General features: G+C 34.8%; 1 protein-coding gene across 10 annotated transcripts in view; it reads left to right on the top strand.

The window, feature by feature from the left end:
* Lcorl (ligand dependent nuclear receptor corepressor like) overlaps positions 1-22611 on the top strand; it is a 104324-nt gene that overhangs the window by 18667 nt on the left and 63046 nt on the right. For 8 of the 10 annotated variants that reach the window (XM_070013093.1, XM_070013088.1, XM_070013087.1 and 5 more), the window contains exons 2-4: positions 10997-11062; positions 17277-17356; positions 18355-18484. In XM_070013093.1, coding sequence (XP_069869194.1) covers positions 10997-11062; positions 17277-17356; positions 18355-18484 — 276 coding nt within the window. Of the gene's footprint in view, positions 1-10996; positions 11063-17276; positions 17357-18354; positions 18485-20763; positions 20811-22611 lie in introns of those variants that run through there. The other 2 variants (XM_070013096.1, XM_070013089.1) reach the window with 2 other exon arrangements.

Below are 22611 nucleotides of genomic sequence, written 5' to 3' on the forward strand. Positions count from 1 at the left end.
GTGTACACTCATGTTTCCAAATATGGAGTCTTCAAGACTTTATAATAGAGAAACTTTTCTAATAGAGGTGCCTGAAGTCCTTAAGCCATAACAGCATGTAAATCTGACACATGCTTACAGAAAGAAAGAAAGAAACAGAGCAGTAAGATGCTACTGAGAGAGAAGTATTGGTAGCAATGAAACTAAAGAAATAGAAGTGTTAAACTAAGCAAGAAAATAGATGGAAGTGAACAGTGAGAAATTTCAGTAACCTACTTGATGTGAAGCAAAACTGTTAATAGTGAAGTTTTAAAGTTCCAGATTCAGCTGCATTCTAAAAATCATTTTGAGATTGAATGTTTTAAACCCCGAAGTGAATTTTTTCCCTTTAATATTTATTCTGAGGCTAGCTTACCAAATAAGATGGCATGTTCCTTTTCTCCTTGGAATTTGTAGATTCTTGTAGCATTTATCAAATAAAAATGTTAAATAAGGATTTATGTTACTTTTTCCCCCATGACTGCCCTCTTGTCTTTCCTTGCTCATTAATTAACTCCCCAGTTTCTGGAATACCTAATAGCCATGTGATTATAGAATTATGCCCTACAGACTCATGAGTTGAAAATGAGGCCCTCTATGAGTAGCCCTTATTGAAAGGTAATTGGATTGTGACAGTGCTAACTTCATCAGTGAATCACTGATGAGTTAGTTCATAGCTGAATGTGTGGCTAGGAGGTAGGGCCTAGGAGGAAGTAGGTGGTGTTGCCTGTGAAGAAGGCTTTATCTTCTCCCTGCATAGGTGTACCCTACCTTGTTTTCTTAGCTGCCATTAGTTGAGCAGCATTTTTCCATGATGTTCTGCTGGATGGAGCTGGATGGAGCTGGCTGTACATGCACTGAAACTATGAACCAAACTAAACTTTTCCTTCTTTAAGTCACTTTCTCAAACATTTTGTCATAGCAGTGAAAAGTGACTAACATAGCCTGCAGATGTGTGTGAAACAAAAAAATTGATAAGTTGGAAAGAGACATGAAAATTATATAGTTTACTAGAATTATAGTTAGTACTCCAAAGGAAATAATATAAGACATTGTATAAGTAATTGCAAAGCATGAAATAATGAGTCCTGTCTAGTCTAAAATTATATTCTACTAGATGAATTTTTGTTTTGTTTTTTTTTTGTCGGTTGTGGGGCTTGAACTCTGGGTTTGGGCACTCTTCCTGAGCTCTTCAGCTAAAGGCTAGAGCTCTACCACTTGAGCCACAGTGTCACTTCCAGGTTTCTGGTAGTTTATTGGAGATGAGTCTTACGGGCTTTCCTGCCAAGGCTCACTTTGAACCATGATCCTCAGATCTCAGCCTCCTGATTAGCTAGGATTACAGGCATGAGCCACTGGAGCCTGGCTGGATGAAATTTTTAATTTGAGACAGTACTTCTTAGACAGGATTTTAAGAATGGGTAGGAGTTCTACAGATATGTTTTGAGAGTGGTTGGAGGGTAATATGGCTAAAAGACAAGTTATGTGAATATCCAAAGTGATACACAGTGGCATTTTTCAAGGATTTGAGTATTAGCAGGGTATCCATCAAGTTGTCTTCAAGTTTTATGCATTCTACTTTAGTTACCCACTGTTTGTATCTTACCATCACTTGATGTGCTTCACCTCTGTAATCATAAATACAGATAAACAAATGCATCTCTGTGTGAGCATGACAATGAGGGGAGATCACATTCAGCAAACTTAGGGCTTCAGAAATTTTATTATTGGGTCAAAGAGTGATGTAACACAAGAAAATAAAGCTTGAATGTGGAAGTGGTTCAAATCTTTGCCTTAAACTGGTTTTTGGCCCTAGGAAAACTATAAAACATTTTTATTTTTGCCTACATGTAGTAGATCTGAAGGCTGTATTTTCCAGACCAGAAATTTAGCTGCCATTATTTAAGAAAAAAGTGGGTTTGGGTGGTGTTTTTCGTCTGTTTTTTAATTTTGGTTTTGATTTGACTTGATTTCCAGCAGTATGAGACATCAAATACTAGAATTCTGCCTTACATTTTTGACAACAGTGGATTTCCTAAGATACTCTGCTTTCAATTATTCAAATTGAACATACTTCAGTACTTGAAATGATACTGTGTGTGTGTGTGTGTGTGTGTGTGTGTGTGTGTGTGTGTGTGTGTGTGTGTGTGTGTGTGTGTGTGTGTGTGTGTGTGTGTGTGTGTGTGTGTGTTTCAGTTGAGTTTAGGAAATGGTCTCAGTAAGTGGGCAGGTAACCCTCCCATCCTCTAGTTTGTGTCCCTAGTGATGGCAAAAATATCCAAGGCTAGATGTGCCCCCAGAATATGTCAAGAATTGTAGGGCTGGGGACAGAGTGTTGAATTTTGAACTTTATGGAGAGAACTATGGAAAGGAAACACTCAGCTATTGGTCCTATTGCTATCAGATTCTATCCAAAAATTCATTTCTGTTTCAGGGAAAGAGGCTAGGTGCCTAGCTTCAATAAAATTTTGGGGTTTTGTTTTTATGTCATTGAATCTAGTATTTGACAAGTACCGTATCCCTTTTCCCATTACTTAATAAAATCTATTACTCTGGAAGAAAACAAGACAATTCCAAGAAATGGAAACAGGAAGTTTTTCTTTTGTGGCTGTTTTTGGTTTCTTTTCCTTGACTCGTTTGTCCACTTATCTGCCTTTGGGATGTGGGGGGGGGGGGGGGGGGGGGCGGGGCACAGAAATGGAGGGACAAAGAGTGAACAAATGCAGCAGTGGTACTACTAGACACTGTATTGAAAATGAGCTCTACAACTTGTGTGTGCGAATGGGAGGGAAAAACTGGGAGAGAGTGAGGCAAGGAATGACATTATCCAGAAAGAAATGTACTCTTTTCCTGACTTATATAACTATAATCCCTCTGTATATTACCTTTAGAATAACAATAAATTTTTTTAAAGAAAATGGTAAAAAGAGACAGCTGCACAGAAGGAAATATTTATTGTAATATAGATATCTTCCAAAAAACTTACATAAAAAATTACATGTGCTTTTGAAACATCAGAAAAATTATATTTGTAATCAGTTACAAATTAGTATTTTTCATGGTTGTAAAAACTGTTAGGTAAGCTGAAGTAATTAATTATTAGACCTTTATTGGGAAGACAAGAAGATGCTAAGGCTATTTTAAGAAATTGTAAAGCAGTAATGTCTGCCATATAGTGGTGGTAGTTGCTTAAAATAGAGACAAACAGACCAATAGAAAGACTTAAAAACAGATGGACAAAGAAAAAGATATAATGGAACTAAAGTTATAACATTTTGTGCTCAAAATATCTCCAAGCTTGAAGAAAATATTTACAGATCATATAACTCATATAATAGGGTCAGCTCCATTAAACAGGCAAGTGAATACACATTTCACCACAAAACATACACAGGCTTCTAGTAAGAACATGGGAGAATATTCAGTCAGCACCATTAGTCACTGAAAAATGCCATTTGCACCCCTCTAGTATGGTTGTAATCAAGAAGGCAAACAACAGTAGGTAAGAATATGGCAAAATTACTGAAAAGAATATAGGATGTTGCAACCACTTTGGAAAGATACTTAGCAATCTCCCCAAATGTTACGTAAGAGTTTTACCATATTGCTATTTTGCCCAATAAAAATAAAAACATACACTTTACAATGATTAGAACACAAATGCTCAAAGCAGCGTTTTTCAGAGTAGCCTCCAGCTGGAAAACGGAAACCACTCTCAAATTTTCATTAGATGTAAATGATAAGTATTTGCAATATTTCTATATAATGGAGTGCAATTCTGTAATTAAAAATACTGAAATGTTGAAGGATAAACCTTAAAGACTTTACACTCCATGAAAGAAGCCAGACATAAAAGTATATATGATATGATTCAATTCATTTGTAATATCCAGAAAAGGCAAATATTTAAAAGCAAAGTGAGTGAATTTTATGGCAGTAAGTTTACTTCAAAAGGCTACTTATATTAAAAAATACATACTTACACCCATTTTAGGGTCTCATGGATAATAATGACCTACCAATCAGAATGGTGCATGGGATAAAATTTATTCCGGTATAGTGCAGTATTTATAAAAATCAGTTTTGATGGATTACATCACTATGTGTACAAATAGACATAATTATGACTTAAATTTTTTCTTACACAAGAAAAATACATAAATCATTAAACAAGATAAAAAACACTGACACATAAACATAGTAAGCTCTGTATGAAAGAACACAGATAAAACAATGATAGAGAAGCATTTGCAATTTATGAAGTGGCCGAAAAGGAAAGCTGAAAGTAGAATACTTGAAAATATGCTGAACCTCAGTAACAATTAAGAGAACTGCAAATTAAGATGACAGATAATTTTATATTAATGTGTTAGAGAGATATATGATGTTTTTTAAAACCATTTTCAAAATCCAAGTCATTACATGAAATGATTTCAATTCAGCATGTTGATCTATGACAAATGTGTTGTCTTACACCGGTTTCTGATGATCAGTTGGGACAAACAGGAACTCTAACATAAGATTTTCAGTAGACTTAACCATGAAGTATAATAGGTATAAAAACTGAAGTTTCACCAAGCACCAGAGGCTCATGCCTATAATCCTAGCTACCCAAGAGGCTGAGATCTGAGGATCACACTTCAGTGCCAGCCCAGACCATGAAATTCATGAGACTCTTATCTCCAATTGAGCACCAAAAAGCCAGCAGTGAAGCTGTGGCTCAAGTGGTAGAGGACTATCCTTGAGCCAAATAGCTCAGGAACAGAATGGACAACACTTGGGCCCTGTGTTCAAGCCCTAGGACTGGTATAAAAATAGATGGATGGATGGATGGATGGATGGATGGATGGATGGATGGATGGATGGATGGATGGATGGATGGATGGGTGGGTGGGTGGGTGGGTAGACGGACGGACGGACGGACGCAAGCTCAGAGAGAGTACCCAGGCCTGAAGTTTAAGCCTCAAGAGCAGAATTTAAAAGAAAAAACAAAAACTGAACCTATTTTTTCCTCAAGGAATGATTTTCTTTCTTTTGGGGCTGGTACTGGGACTTGAACTCCTGGACTCATTCTTGCTTGACTTTTTCACTTATTGTTAGTGCTTAATCATTGAAACCACTCCTCTATTTCTGGATTTTTGCTGGTTAATTGGAGATAAAAAGACTATTTTGCCCAGGCAGGCTTCAAACCTTGATTTTCAGAACTTAGCCTCTTGAGTAGCTAGGATTGAGTATTTGTTTAGAGCTATGAATGGGAGAAATAGTTGTGAACATTGAGGTGAATATGGTCAAAGTATATTTTATATATATATATATATATATATATATATATATTTGATTGAAATGTACCATTAGTGTTAACTTTAAAAAAGGAAAAATGTACATAAATAGGATCAAGCACAGTAATGGGAGAAACATAGAAAATGAAGATATTAGATACAAACCCAATAATAAGATAATTGCATTAAACTTTAATAGGATAAACAAAAATATCTAGCAGAGGTTTTCAGACTAGGTTATCCACAAAAAGAATAGAAATATGGATCACAACTTTCACACTGATGCAAGAGGGACAAAATAGGATAAGTATTTTCAAAGTTTACAAGAAAGAAGAGAAATAAAACTGTATAACCTAGACAAATAAAACAAAAATAGAGGCTTCAATTCCAAATATATTAAAAGCTCTGGTAAATTATGAAGAAGAGTCAAAGGACTAAAAGAGAAGTCCTGCTGTATGTAATTTAATAAGACAAGTTGTAAAGGAAAACTGAAAAGAATCTTGCCTTAGAAACAAATAATAAAACATTTTCATATACTATTAGACCAAATAGTCAAATGCAAAAATCACTGCTAGATATAAAGATGGTCATTTCATAATTTACATAAAGTTCTATTCTCCAGAGAGCTATATTAATTGTGAAGTTATAGGCACTTAATTACTTGCTTCTAAACATAAAGTGTAAAAGTGTTCAGAACCTAAAAAGGAATAGACAAAAACACAATATCCTCTCTTGCATACTTTTTTTTTTTTTTTTTTTTTTTTGTCGGTCATGGGGCTTGAACTCCAGGCCTGGGCACTGTCCCTCAGCTCTTCAGCTCAAGGCGAGCGCTCTACCACTTGAGCTACAGTGCCACTTCCGGTTTTCTGGTGGTTTATTGGAGATAGGAGTCTCATGGTCTCTCCTGCCCGGGCTGGCTTTGAACTGCGATCCTCAGATCTCAGCCTCCTGAGTAGCTAGGATTACAGGCGTGAGCCACCAGCGCCCGGCTTCTCTTGCATACTTTTATCAACAACGAATACAGCCAATGTACATAACAATAAGAATGCATGAGTTTGAAACACTGCACTCAACAATTTTAAGATAAGCTGTGCTTTTGAGAATATATTGTCTATGTTGACCTCATAAACAACATCAGGACATCCAGCCAGATTGGTCATATTGGGTATTTTTTTTTTTGCTACAATGTAAAATTATTTTAGATAAACTCTCCTTATTTATCTGGAAATTAAGACATACACTGCTTAATACCCTTAGGTCAAAACAAAAGTCATAATGAAAATTAGAATATTTTACATGACTTAAAGAAAATATGATACATCTGAAGTCATAGCATGAGCTTAGAGAAATTTGTGCATTTAAGTTATGTTAGAAAAGGAAGGAAGAGGGGCTGGGAAGGTGGCCCAGTGGCAGAGTGCTTGCCTTGCATGCATGAGGACCTGGGTTCGATTCCTCAGCACCACATAAGCAAAAAGAAAAAAGGTGGAAGTGGCGCTGTGGCTCAAGTGGTAGAGCACTAGCCTTGAGCTGAAGAGCTGAGGGACAGCGCCCAGGCCCAGAGTTCAGGCCCCACAACCAGACCCCCCCCCAAAAAAAAAATCCAAAAAAAAAAAAAGGAAGAGGAAGGAAATTTCCTTGATCAAAAGAAAAACACAAGAGATAATAAATCATGAGGACTTTACAGGTTCTGAAAATAAAATTGAAAAAGTTTTAGTACATTTGGGAAAAAATAAGAATGAATAGGAGTGAACAGCATCAGTGATGGTGCTTGGATATTAAGTACATAAAACTTTATGTGGCTAAATTGGAAATTGTAAGTGGAAATTGACATATTCCCTGAATATAAGAAATAGAGTACAGTGATCTCTCGCCGATTATAGGAGTTAGGTTCTAGAGATCCCCCACAATAGGTGAAAATACAGGAAGTAGCAGCTAGATAGTCATCCCTCCCTATATCAAGGTTCACTTACTATTGTTTAGTGGTTTTTCACCTGTCATGGAGGTCTCTGGAATGTAACTTCCATGATCGGTGAAGGATCACTATTTATGTATTTTAAAAAAAGAAACATGATACAATGAAACTGCATGCAATATACTTCAGTAGAATAGGAAGTAGAATATACTTAATGAAAGTTACCTTAAGGTTTATGAGTTGTAGAGACTTTAGAATGACATTAGTCCCAGCTGTCTTCTGGCATTTCTGTATAAAATTCAAGAAAACGGTAGTACGTTTCATAGAGAATTTCTTAGAGAGTAGAAGGAATTGTGCCATTTATTCTATTATGAACATAGTATAACATTGATACTATAAGGCAGTTTCAATGGTGAACTAACTACATACTGAAAGTTTGAAGGATATTAAATGTAACCAACATGTAAAAAATATAACACAATGGGTATTAATCATGTATTAAATCTTTTAATTATCTCAGTAAATTCAGAATGCATTTGATAAAATTCCACATTTATTCATAATAAATTCCTAGCAAGCTAGAAATAGAAGGAAGTTTCCTGATGTGATAACTAATATTTATTTTAAGAGAACACAGGAAATACTACATTTAGTGATGACATTTTGAGTGCTCTCCCACTTAGATTGAGTTATAGGTTGAAGAAGTACACCAAAGCGTTAAGGCCAAGAACAAGGGGAAAAAAGTTAAGTATTGAGGAAAAACAATCATAATCATGCCTGCAGATCATACATTTCTATAAATAAATCATCTTAAGGAATCTACAGAAAAATTTATCAGATAATTTAGTGTAATTACTAGATGCACATTAATATACTAACATCAATTTACTTTCTATAAATATGCAAAAAAAATAAAACTTTTGAGCATGTTGTCTAGGCTTGACCTTGCTTTGCATCCAAGGCCAGCTTCAGTCTCACTACCATTATGCCTCCGCCACCTTGCTGCTGAGATTGCAGGATGCCATTCGGGTCTAAGAAACAAGACTATTTTGGTAGTACTGGGGTTTGAACTCAGGGCCTTGCACTCAAGAGGCTTATTTGCTCTTCTGTGTTCTGTGTTTATTCCACAAACACTTTATTTAGTACCTAATGTATTTCCCAAGCACCATACAATGATAACTATATCATATCTAAGATATTGATTGATGCATCCTTGATCTATTAAATGAAGAAATATTATGAATCATGCCACTAGCCCTGCTTTTTGCTGGTTATTTTGGCAGTGAAGTATCACAGACGTTTCTGCTCAGGCTGGCTTCATATCCTGTGGATCCTATGGATCTTGTCAGCCTTCTCAGTTGCTAGTATTTTAGGCATGAGCCACCAGTGCTATGCCAAGAAAAAGGAAAAAAAACCTTTTAACTAAAAATAAAACAACATTAACCCTACAGTTTGAAAATTGTGTGTGTGTTTGTATGTGGGTATGTATGTGTGTGTGTCTATGCATGTGCATGCATGCACACACACACACCTGCCTGAATGCCAGTCCTGGGGCTTGAACTCAGGGTCTGAGTGCTGTTCCTGTGCTTTTTTTGCTCAAGGATAATGCTGTACCAAACTTAAATCTGAGAAATAGGTATTTTTTATTTTTAGTTGTATAGCCCTATATAGAAAAAGGGTATAAATTTTGTCTAACATGCCGAAAATCACATCCTAAAATAGTAATTTGTAGTAATATTTTGAAGCACATTGTTCACAAATTGAATTAGAATATCTTAATAATAGGACAGTTTGATCTTATTAAGCCTGGTCTTTATCCAACATGGAAGTCTTTTTTTGTAACATTCTAATAGCCCTATTTGGCAGCAGATCATTCATTTTTCTTCAAGTTTTCACTTGTGCAAACTAGTACTAATTTCACCTGTGCAAACTAGTACCAATTTGTTCGATAAACACTTCATTTAACACCTAATTTATTTCCCAAGTACCATATTATGATAACTATCTTTATCAATTCTAACATAATGATTGTAAGATGCATCCTTGAGTTATTTATTTATTTTTTGGGTCCGGTCGTGGGCCTGAACTCTGGGCCTGGGCACTGTCCCTCAGCTCTTCAGCTCAAGGCTAGGGTTCTACCACTTGAGCCACAGCGCCACTTCTGGCTTTTTTTTTCTGCCTATGTAGTGCTGAGGAATTGAACCCAGGGCCTCTTGCATGCAAGGCAAGCACTCTACCACTGAGCCACCTTCCCAGCCCAATCCTTGAGTTATTAAATGAAGAAATACTATCTTATTTTTTGCTATGAAATACCATTGGTTTTAAGATGAATCTTGATTTAGAGATATTAAGTGTTTAAAAAATCTTTTATAATTTATTAAATATATTCCTTTATATATGTTTCTCATCTTTTACAATTTAAGAATATCACCAAGAAAAATCTACTTTCTTTATCTACCATTACTCTTCCCAGTCCACATTTGGTAGTTTTCTTCCACACAAGCTTTCATTGGTTCCTTTTTCTGGTTTGCCAATACTTTTATTATCCTGGCCTTCCCCAGGCCTTAGGATTCTTTTTAGTTTGTTTATTAAGTTCCTTGAAAATGAACATGAATAGAGACTTCAAAAAAGCAAAATGTAAAATCTTAAAGTTAGTATATTAGAAATGAGAATATTTGCAAAACATATTAAACTAGGATTTTATTAGATAAAATTTTCACTGATTTTATCCTTGAAGGTTAAAGCAGTCCATAGCAATGAACAAATTCTGTGTCTTAATTTTTAAAGTAATTTTAAAGTACATTTTTCACAGCAGTAGTTTGTACCCATAAACATTCACTTATTCTTGTCAATTAAAGATGCTATATTTTTTAAAAGTATGCTAATACATGTCATCTATAAGAAACTTTCCTTCTTCACAAGATTACTATATAACAGATCTGTTTATAATACATTCATGCATCATTTAATAGCACAATCCATTCTGAGAAATGTGTTAGGTGATTTATATCATTGTGTGAACAAACGTAGAATGTATTTGCACAAAGCCAAAGGTATAGCCTATGAGTCTCAGGCCTCAAACCTGTACAGCATTTTACTATACTGAATGCTGCCAGTCGTGGGGCTTGAATTCTGGGCCTGGACACTGTCCCTGAGCTCTTTGGCTCAAGGCAAGCGCTGTACCACTTGAGCCACAGTGCCACTTACAGGTTTCTGGTGGTTATTTGGAGATAAGTGTCTCACGTACTTTCCTGCCTGGGCTGTCTTTGAACCAGGATCCTCAGATCTCAGCCTCCTGAGTAGCTGGGAGTATAGGTATGAGCCGCCAGCACCCAGCACTTTAGGCAGTTTTAACACAATGATAAGTATTTGTATAAGTATTGAAATTTAGAAAAGGTAAAATAATAAGTTCTGCTTAATTTCTCAGCTCCATAACAGTGTTATGGGACCACCACCATACGTTCATTGACCCAAATGGTACATGGTGTGCAAACGTATTTTACTGAAGGAATATTTTAAGTGACATAGATGTTTTAAAGTGACATCGATTTTTAAATTACTATGTATATTTTCATTTGAATATTTTATAATTTCTTTATACCTATGATTTTTGATATTGTATAGCTATTTTTATTATATATTGTCTAGTTCAATTTAATTAAACTAGGGGCAAAACAGCACTAATAATAGTATTTTGAATTATTTCCTGGTTGATATGAAATTTTTATTCTGATAAAAATGGAACTTTTCCAGTACTTAGTACTCCTTTCTGTCTTTAAAAACACAGGTTTTGAGAGTATCTTAGAAGGGCTTTATGGACCACGGCTACGAAGAGACCTCAGTTTATTTGAAGGTAATTTAAAATTTTTTATTGTAAAGTTTTAATATCCTGTCCCATTTAACAAATGAAAAATGGTTGTTCTATGAAGTTTGGTCTTTTACTTAGAAAATACTTTTAAATGAATACAATCAAAATATTCTGTACCTACCCATTTTTAAAATACCACAATAAATCAGTTTTTTTTGGGGGGGGGTCCGGTCGTGGGGCCTGAACTCTGGGCCTGGGCGCTGTCCCTCAGCTCTTCAGCTCAAGGCTAGTGCTCTACCACTTGAGCCATAGCGCCACTTCCAGCTTTTTTCTTTTTGCTTATGTGGTGCTGAGTAATCGAACCCAGGGCCTCAGGCATGCAAGGCAAGCGCTCTACCACTGAGCCACTTTCCCAGCCCCAATAAATCAAAATTTAAAGTTAGTATAATTTTATTTTTATTCTGTAGACTACAAGTTCTGTCTTATTTTTATACAGTATTTAAATGAATCAATTATGCAAATGTGCCTCAATTTAATTATACTAATCATATTTAATTATTTAAACTGAATTAAATAAGTGCTGAATTAAATGTCTTCCAAAAATCTTTTTTATATTCATATACTTTTATTCTTTTAGTGAAACACTAAAAATGTACTCCCTCCAAATTTTTATTGTTTTATACTTTCTAGTCTTTCTTTTCTGTTTATGTGTGAAACAGTTGTGGATAGAAGAACCTATTTTTCAGTGGGCTTATAGAATGGGTTTTCCTTAACTGTTGTGACTAGGACTCTTTTCCTAATACATGCAGAGCTGGAATTGTTCTTTTTTTTAAGGGTATAAAATTTTTATTAAAGAATATTGATTAAAAGTCAGGCCTTTTTTTTTCTTCTGAGTTTTGGAAAGTTAAACTTATTAAGGCAATGCAATTTTATGTTTATGTCTATAAACATAACTCTGCTAGCATAGGTTTGGGCCAATATTAAACCACTGGTCAAGGTAAAGGCTCCTGAATATATAATATTGGTATTAATGATATTGATGACTAGTAACAGAATTTAAACAATACATTTCGTATTGGGTCTAACTTGCCTTCGATTTTGTTTTCAATTGTTACATCTAAAAGATATTCTTAAGTATTTACTTCATCTTATGGTTCCCATTTTGTTTTAAATTTGTCCTTAATCCATACTGATAGATTTTTTTCTCCTGTGTGCCAAAAATTATAATAATTTACTTTTATTGTCTATGCATTAAGATTTCCTTAATGTTTTATATAATTTTAAAAAATTGAGTACAGTATGTTACTTAGGATCAGATTATGCTCCCAAAGTATTTCAATGTATTCCAATTTAAGTTTGCCACCAAATAGAAAGTATCTAAAAATCTAATGTTTATCAAGACTAGGTTGGTAAAATTCAGGCTCCCATGAATTACTAGGATAGTCTTCCTAAGATAAATTGATCAATATGTGTAAAGCCAAAACACACACAGCTAACAACACAGTGGTTTTACTGTACATTATAGTCCTTTTAAGATTATTCTTTTGGCTGGGAAGGTGGCTCAGTGGTAGAGTGCTTGCCTTGCATGCCTGAGGCCCTGGGTTCTATTCCTCAGCACCACATAAGCAAAAAGGAAAAAGCCAAAAGTGGCGCTGTGGCTCAAGTGGTAGAGCGCTAGCCTTGAGCTGAAGAGCTGAGGGACAATGCCCAGGCCCAGAGTTCAAGGCCCCACGACCAGACCTCCCCCCAAAAAAAAGATTATTCTTTTTTAATTTGCTATTTATTTTAAAACAGGGTGTATTCAGTAAAGTATTTTATATCTGTAGTTGGGATGTATTCATCTATTCAAAGTTGTGTTGTAGATTTTATTAATGGTCCGGAAATAGAGTCAATTTAAAGAAAATGAAGGTGTGTGTGTGTGTGTGTGTGTGTGTGTGTGTGTGTGTGTGTGTGTGTGTGTGTGTGTGTGTGTGTGTGTGTGTGTGTGTGTGTGTGTGTGTGTGTGTGTGTGTGTGTGTGTATGTGTGTGTGTGTGTGTGTCACATATATATATACATATATATATAAACATATACATGTATGTCATATCCTAATTCATTTTATTTGTATTTGAAAGGAGAAATGATCAGGTCATTTCAGTGATATTGAACTAATAATATTGAACTATAATATATAATAATAGAATAGTATGAGCATTAATGAACTTTCTCCAGTTTTATAAAATTAGCAAAACACAAAGGGAATTTTATTGGAGATCTCAAACTTAAAATCCTGTTATTCATATAACTTTGTATTCTCTTAAACCTTAGGATGGGAATGATATCTTACTGGTGCATATGTAAACACACAATTTTTCACTATCCCTTGAAATTTATAGAGTTCCTGTGGATTATTCTAGATAATAGATCAAAAGCTTTAAGGTTTTTAAGTTTTTTTAACCATGACATGAGTTATGTTATATAATTTTGCATTTGTAACTAGCACTATAAAGTTTTTCAATAACTGTACCACTGTACTATAACCTAAGCTGAAAAATTATTTTAATTGTATTGTCTATCTTTGACATTCTTTCTCCATAATTCCTGTTTGTGATCTCCATAAAATATATAGCTTATTAATTTCCTTCTTTTGCTTTTTACTGTCATTTGATTTGGGAAACTAATTTATGTCCTAGTAACGATGTATACTAGAAAGAATTAAAACATTTAGAATAAAATGAAAGTAGCATCTTTTGAATTTCAGTATCTTCGTTTTTAATTGTGTGTGTGTGTGTGTGTGTGTGTGTGTGTGTGTGTGTGTGTGTGTGTGTGTGTGTGTGTGTGTGTGTGTGTGTGTGTGTGTGTGTGTGTGTGTGTGTTGGTCATAGGGCTTGAATTCTGGGTCTGGGTGCTGTCCCTCAGCTCTTCAGCTCAAGGCAAGCGCTCTATGGCTTGGGCCACAGCGCCACTTCCCGTTTTCTAGTGGTTTATTGGAGATAAGAGTCTTGTCCCAGGCTGGCTTTGAACCGGGATCCTCAGATCTCAGGCTCCTGAGTAGCTAGGATTACAGGCATGAGCCACCTGTGCCCGGCTTTAGATTTTTCTAAGCAAACAAATTTGCTTTTTCAAATGAGAATGCTGAACCCTATAAAAGTTTATTTGCCAGTGGTCACATAGGATTAGTAGAGAACTCCCTGCTTTAGAACGAAGGTTCTTTGATTTCAAAGTCCATTAACTTTGGAGATAGATTCGATAAAATAATTGGAACTAGACTTTAAGTATAAGAGTATAATAGTGGAAAGCTTGACCTATGTCAGTCATTTACTATCAGTTTTTGTTACAATATTTCCTCTTCCTTGTAAGTCTGTTATTGTAGGGTGCATTATTTAACAAGTCTTAAGCTTCTACCTTATTAATTAATTTCAAAAAGGAAGATAGTTTGTTTTTGAGAGGAACATCTGATTCAGTGTCGGATGTTGAAAATAAAGTGTGCATTTTTTAATGAACTGGAAAGATAATCTTAGGAAAAGGAGAAATCTGATATGTAGTTGATTTTTCAAAATCTGCTTACCCCATCATCTTTTAGGGCTCAAAAGTTAGAGTAATCATTAAATATTTTTAAAGTAATTACAAAATATTGAATTTGAGACCTTTTCTGTATTTCATTATTCGATGCTGTCTATCTGTGTAGGCATTTATTTCAGTTCATTTTTTGTTCCTTGGAGAATTCCTACTAAATTAGCTAAAGTAAATGACACGCTCTTAGCATGCCTTGTTTTGTTTTTTTTTTTGGGTCCGGTCGTGGGGCCTGAACTCTGGGCCTGGGCGCTGTCCCTCAGCTCTTCAGCTCAAGGCTAGCACTCTACCACTTGAGCCACAGTGCCACTTTGGATTTTTTTCTTTTTGCTTATGTGGTGCTGAGGAATCGAACTCAGGGCCTCAGGCATGCAAGGCAAGCGCTCTACCACTGAGCCACCTTCCCAGCCCCATGCCTTGGTTTTTATCTTAAAACTGGTAATTGTCTTAATCTAAATTTACTATCCTTGTATCAGTATATTTATTATTGAAATTTCAGGCTGCCAAGTAGTCTTAAAAAAATCTTAGTGCTGTATTTCTTTTATGAAGCCATGATTGAGGGGAAAAAAAGAAAATAGTAAGATTTCTTTGACCCAGCTGGGAAACAGTAGCTTATGCCTATAATCCTAGCCACTCTGAACAGTAAGATCAGGAAGATCATAGTTCAATGCCAACCCCAAGAAAAATAGTTTATAAGACCTCAGATTAATAGAAAATAGACATAGTGGTGCAGACTGATCATGCCACTGTAACAGGAAACCTAAATAGGAGGATTATGGTTCAGGCTTTTGCTAGACAAAATGTGAGACCATATCTCAGAAATAAAGTAAAAAGGGCTTGAGACATGGATCACATGCTTTAAGACAGGTGATCAGAACCCAGTACTGTCTCTTCCACCAAATAAACTTTCTTGACTTATCAAAATTATTTTTTGCTTAGCATGTAAGTATTGATTTTGCTACCAGAATACTGCATGACAAATAGCTTCAAAATCTATAGCAGACTGATAAATAAATCTGAGTCCTGTGAACTTTAGGGTATGGATAGTGATCATGTCTTCTCCATGTAACTCCAGGTCCCAGACTACTCTATTTGGGACAAGATTTGTTGAATGGTGGAAGATCAAGAGGACTGCAGGAAATTGAATGCCTATTTTAAAGCCTCAGCTTTAGAATGACACGTTGTCATTTCTTCCTCATTTATTTATTGGTTGGAAAGCTCAGCTTTCCTAGTAAGAGACACTGCATGATCTTGTATTCAAGAACATACATATGTGATGATGGTCTCCGATCAAGAAGATGAAAATTAGTTGATCGCTGGTAGCTCACTCCTGTAATCCTAGCCTCTCAGGAAGCTAAGATCTGAGGATCATGGTTTTAGCCACCTTGGATAGGAAAGTCTTTGAGACCTACCTGCAGTTAACCACCAGAAAACCAGAAGTGGCATTGTGGCTCAAAGCTGTAGAGCACTAGCCTTGAGCAGAAAAGCTCAGGGACAGTGCCCAGGCCCTGAGTTCAAAACTCACAACCAAAACAAAACAACAACACATTTTCATTTGATCTAAAAAGATGTAGCTTATTTTTGCATACACGGTAATTAAAACTTTTGGCTTAAAAATAGTGCAGCTAATGATGTGTGACCATCAGAGGTTTTTCAAATATTTCAAGTTTAGTTGTCTTCCTATTAAATACACATTATCTTATGTTCTCATTTTCAGTGCCTTCCAGATTCGTGTAAATGGTAGTGATAACTGTTTTACTATTGTTATAATCTAACCAGATTCTGTGATCTTCTGTCTCTGCATTTGGGTTACTGAAGAAGGGTTCTAGGAGATGACTCTAGCCAGTATTTTTTATTCATTATCATTCTAAGAAAAGTAAGCTTTATTTTCTGTGTATTCTAATACAGACTTGTATTCAACTTGTTTTTACAAAGCATGTGAGAAAATATATGTGGCCATCCAGCATTTTTCAAATTAGTTACCGAGTTCTCCTTAGAGGACAAACGTTTTGTGATTGAATGTATTCCTAAATGTATTTAGGAAAAAAATTTAGAGGTTTGTTGTGCTCCAGGCTTTAATTTTGAAAATCAGTATTTTGAAATATAGTTGAGAATTACAGCTTTAAGATACCCTCAGCAGAAATGTTTTTTTTCTAGAAACTTTCTAATACAATTAAAACATTGTATTACAAAAAAAATAGTCTTCTGAGAAAAAAAATCTGTTTTGTACTGAATGTATATTTGTTTTCCTAATTTCTGCTTTCTAGTAGCAAAGCCACTGACAATAAATACTTGATCTGATTTTTGATCTATGGATTCTTGCTTATTTTCTTAAGGCTTATCCCATGTTCTCACTTCTATTGATTTTGGTGCTGAGGTCTTTTTATACTTTATTTTATTTTCATGATGTGCAAAATTCTCTTCCTCCTTATAACTTCTTCCTTCAGATTTTTTTCATTTGGAAAATAAAAATAATATACAGTGATAAGTTGAATCTTTCAGGCCAAGTAATAGTAAAAGCTTGTTGTTTGAAAACTTAATTTATTACTAACTCATTTTTCTTGCTACTTTTTCACGTAACAGTGTAAGATTACTCTTCCTAAGGCCTTCTCTGTTCATGTCTTTCTACATGCGATCAGAAAGTGATAATTGTATTGGTTTTAACAAAGCTAAATCTTTAACGAATATTTTTCCCTCTTTTAAAGACTGTGAACCAGAAGAGCTGACTGACTGGTCTATGGATGAAAAATGTTCATTTTGCAACTTACAGAGAGAAGCAGTCAGTGTAAGTTTTAATGCCATGAAATTACTTTTATACTAACTGCACAATTGTTACAGTTCTGTTTTTTCAAAACTCAACTTTTTTTCACTCATTCTACATTTGTTTCCCTTTTACCCCCCCCCCCCCCGAATCATTAAATTTACTTTTAGACTAGTTTGGTATTTCACTTCCCAGAGTTTAACTTAGAGGCTTACTTTGGTCTGAGGTAACTTTATAACCTGATTTCCCAGGATAATATGCCACTATTTTTTTTTAGTCCTTTGCTGAAGTGTTTTGGCTACCAAATATCTACATATTGTCTATACATATGGGTCATGAATTTGTGTATCTAGTATCTTATATGGTAGGAAATATGGATTCTTTATATGCTATTGTGAGAAGAGCTAAGAAAAAGAATTTCAAAATCCATACAGCTTTTGTTCAGACTAGTGGCTCTATATATCCACTTTATTGTTAAAACTCTGGTAAGAGATTATGTTACTGGCATATCATATAATGAATTCATTCAGTAGTACATCTTATATTTTAATTTGTTCTCCTTTTTTAATACATTAAAAAAATATGTCATTTTGCTAAAGCATTAAAGCCTATTTTGGTGCCCCCTGATATAGCTTCTTTTTGTATGTATTTACCGGTCCTGGGGCTTGAACTCAAGGCCTGAATACTGTTGTTGAGCTTTTTTGCTTAAGGCCAGCACTCTACCACTTGAGTCACAGCTCCACTTCTGGCTTTTTATGGTTAACTGAAAGTAAGAGTCTCATGGACTTTCCTACCTGGTCTGAATTTGAACCGCAATCCCCAGTGCTCAGTCTCCTCAGTTGCTAGGATTACAGGCATGAGCCACCAGTACCCAGGACAAAATTTCTTTTTTCAGACTCTTGTCCCCAATATTTTGTTCCTTTAATAGAATTTTCTCTTTTTCAAACAGGAAACTTTTTTAAAACTTGACATCATTAATGGAATTCCTTATTTAAAAAGTGATTTTTTAAAAATGATTTCAGGATTGTATGCCATCACTGGATTCTTCACAGTCAACACCAACGGAGGAGCTATCATCTCAGGACCAGTCCAACACTGATAAGATTGAATGCCAAGCAGAAAGTTACCTAAATGCACTCTTTCGAAAGAAAGGTAATATTTGTATGCTTTGTCATTTAAATTTTGTAGTAGAAATCTGAAGTGATTGCATTTTTCTTGTGAAATTTTTTTTCTAACCCCTACTTTATTAATTCTTCTTACTTTCTTCTCATATTTTTAGGGCTAGCTGGAGTCTTGGTCACTCTTGTGTTAGTCTTGTATTAGACAGTTCCTTTTGATATCCTATTTTCAGATTTTTCCCTGACTATACCCATATAGTTTCTTTCTCTTCTAGAGACAATTTTAAAAAATTGTGTCTGGCTTTCTTTATTTAATTGCTGTTTTAAGGACTTCAGAAGTTGTTGGATATTTAATAAGATATGGATGAATTGTATTAGTATCCCTACTAATATATTTAAATCTCTTATTAGCCAGGTTTGGAGTGTATTTGCTGACATGTAACTCCACTCTTTATTTGTTAGGTTGTCTGTACATACTTGATAATTTGTAAGTCTGTTCTTTTTTTACTCATATGTCTAAACTATTCAAACCAAATAGGTCTTGTTTTACTTACTATCTTACTTGACACACATTTGTCAATCAGAAGTATTTTTTATCTTATGGGGAAAATAAAGAAATATAGACTCTTGCTTGTCTTTGGCCATTCCTGTGGTAGCACTTTACAATTTCTCTTCTATTTGAACTTTTGGAATAAGTATTTATTTTTTATTCTGTCATTCAGCTCTAGAGATTTTCATGTAGGTGTTGACTTTCTTTTACCACTCTTTTCAGTTAAGTATCATTAAACTTTCCATTAAGTTGATAACTTCGATGTTATAATCAATAATGTTAAAAAATATTGTTTACCTATGAGCCAAGCATAATGGGGTTAAGCCTGTAATACTAGCTACATGGGAGGCCTTGTGGTTTGAGGCCATCCCAGTCCTAAAAGTTCAAGAGACTATATCTCAACCAATTGCTAGGTATGATGGCACACACTGTCATCCTAAAAAGAAAGACAATGGCTGGATTCAGTGGCAACCAGGAAGTACAAATAGGAAGATTGCAATCCAGGCTGGCCTGGGCATAAAAAATATGAAGTGACTGAAGGAGTGTCTCAAGTGCTAGAATGCCTGCTTGGCAAACACAAGGCTCTGATTTCAAACTCCAGTAACACTAAAAGAATCATAAATTCTAGACCTATCAGAAGAGAGTCTTGTTTAATATTAAGTGTAGAGGTTCCTTAGTTGGTTGAAATATGAGTACTGATTGGTAAAGTTTAAAGTCCTAAAGTTATAAACTTTTTTTTTTTTTTTGGTCAGTCGTGGGGCTTGAACTCTGGGCCTGGGTGCTGTCTCTCAGCTCTTCAGCTCAAGGTGCTACAGTGCCACTTCTGGTTTTCTAGTGGTTTATTGGAGATAGGAGTCTCACGGTCTTTCCTGCCCGGGCTGGCTTTGAACCATGATCCTCAGATCCCAGCCTCCTGAGTAGCTAGTATTACAGGTGTGAGCCACTGGCATCCGTGAGCACAGCAAACTAAAAACCTTTTCCTATGTGTTAAGTACTTAGTGTTGGAGAATTTGCATTATACAAATTTATCGATGAGGTGCCAGTGGCTCACACCTATAATCCTAGTTACTTGGGAAACAGATTGGGTGGTTGTGGTTCAAGAGCCTAGGCATATATGAAGACTCTTTCACAACCAGTAGCTAGGTATGGTGGTACACAGCTATTATCCCAAATTCATGGGAAGCTGAGATTGGAGGATCTTAAATCCAGGCTAGCCTGGTTTTGTTTGTGATGTTCCAGTTCAATGGAAAGAAGCTGGGTATGATGGTGCTGGCCTGTGATCCCATCAACAATAGGAAGCCTAAAATATGTAGATCATGGTCTAGGTGTGACCTGACAGGAAAGGACTGGAGACATGGCTCAACAGTAAAGCATCACCTACCTAGCATGTGTGAGATCGTGAGCTCAAACCCCTGCCAAAAAAACCAACTAGATAAACTTCTCAAAAGTATCAATATATGAACTACTGTAAAAATATTTTATACCCTTTCTTAAAGAATTCCATAATGTTTTAATTTAGAAAATTTAGTATTGTGCTGTATATTATCAACATACTTTATTATCATGTTTATATCACTAGGAGATCTAAAGGAAATTAAAAACACATTTTCTTTATGTTTCACTAGTTAATCTTTTCCTTTGTGTCATTTGTAATAGTAAATAGAATTATCAACAGTAATGACCATGAATTTTAATAGTATGGAGATTACCTGTGCTCCATTGCCCTATTAAGAGTAATCAGTAAAAACTTGGTACTATTTCAGCTAATTCAAGCATCTGGGTCTCCAAGAGGTCGCCTACCAATGGTTGGGTGAGTGTTCTTGGATATTTAGTGACCTCTCCGTTTGGGAATTTCTTGGTCTTCTTCAAGATTCTCTGAAAGATTGCACAGTTTTAAAATTAAAGATTCATATTTGTGTTTTTGCTTTATTTCAGGTCTTACCTTTCTTAATTCCTTTATGTGTAGACCATCATTACTTTCTGGATTTAAACATGAGCTTTTCTGTTTGTTTATTTTTTTGTCATTTGTGTTGTTTCCATCAATAGAATCATTTTAGAGATTTCCAATATGCTCTGATCAAGAGGAGTGTAGGAAATAACAGTTTTTGAAATGGTCTTAACTCCATTAAATAGTTTGTTTTTTGAGTTTACTATTAACTCTTTTTTGAAGGAGATGTGTGTATATGTATTTATGTGTATGTGTGTATGTATATATATACATATACACATGTATGTGTATATACATATATACATATATATACATACACACATACACACACACACACACACACATATATCCTCCCCCTAATCCTGGGGCTTGAGCTCAGGGCACTCTCCCTCACCTTCTTTTGCTCAAGGCTAGCATTCTATCACTTGAGCCACAATGCCACTTCTAGCTTTTCCTGTTTATGTTGTACTGAGGAATCGAATCTAGGGCTTCATGCATGCTAGGCAAGCACCCTACCAGTAAGCCACATTCCCAGACCAAGAAATATATTTTTAAAGACAAAAAAAAGTTTTTGATGTAGCAGATAAAAGTTTATGAAACATTTTGTTAGTTACGCTTTGTTTTTGACATTTTATCGAACTTAACCATTTTTTAGAAATCTGGATATTGGTAGTATTCATATTGTTTTAAATGTTTCTTATTTTAGTGAACTGATGATAGATTCAGCTGATCATCTTGCCAAAAATAAATCCTGTAATATATTATTGTAAGTTGTTTAATATGTATCCTAATTTAAAAGTTGAATGTTGCTAATGACAAATATAAACTGTTGATATTGATGAACTGATGATATTGATGTCATCTATTATGAATGAACACGTGACTTAATTCCAAAACCATATTAAGAAGTAGACACTGTTACTATTGTATTAATAGGTAGGGACAGTAAAGCTCAACAAAGATAAATAATGTCATTTTTTGTTTCTTTTGTGTTGGCTTAGTTCCTTTATAATAGTCAATTATAGGCTATAGGATAGTATATAATAACATATTACAGGAATTCCACTGGTATAACACCTTCTTAGGAATGAAGAAAACTTACTACTTCAACTAAATATAGCTCAGAGAATCCCTTGTAATTAAAAGCAAGTAAAAATAAACTTGCTCAGAATTGAACACATCAAATGGAGAGAAATATTATTATAGTACAAAGGTAAATTTTGAACTAGTTTTGTATACTGTTTCAAAAATCTTTCAAAATTCATTGTAGAGAGGTGGTTTTTATCTTTGTTTCCACAAAGATTTTTATAGATTTAATGCAGTTATTTGAAAGCTATTTTTAGCCAATCTTTTCCTTTAAAATTCATAGCCAGACTTTACACAATTTTCCATATCCCCTTTTTTAAAACCTTTTCTATTCAAATTCTTACTGTTTAAGCTTTATATTATAAAAAGAAATAAACACTAACTCAGTTTACTAGCTAATTGGATTATGATCCATGATAAGTCATTTCATTTCTTAGAAATGATTACTTAGCATTTTCATGTGCTTAGATTGCTTTTCTCTAAATATAGGCATCTTTGAGTCATTATGTAAATTTGATAGGAATCTTTTAGGCCTTTTTGTTTCCTTCCACATGTTCCTTTGTGGTCACACTCTGTG

The sequence above is a fragment of the Dipodomys merriami genome, unplaced genomic scaffold (assembly GCF_024711535.1).
Source record: "Dipodomys merriami isolate MVZ:Mamm:240054 unplaced genomic scaffold, mDipMer1.0.p SCAF_9, whole genome shotgun sequence".
NCBI lineage: Eukaryota > Metazoa > Chordata > Mammalia > Rodentia > Heteromyidae > Dipodomys > Dipodomys merriami.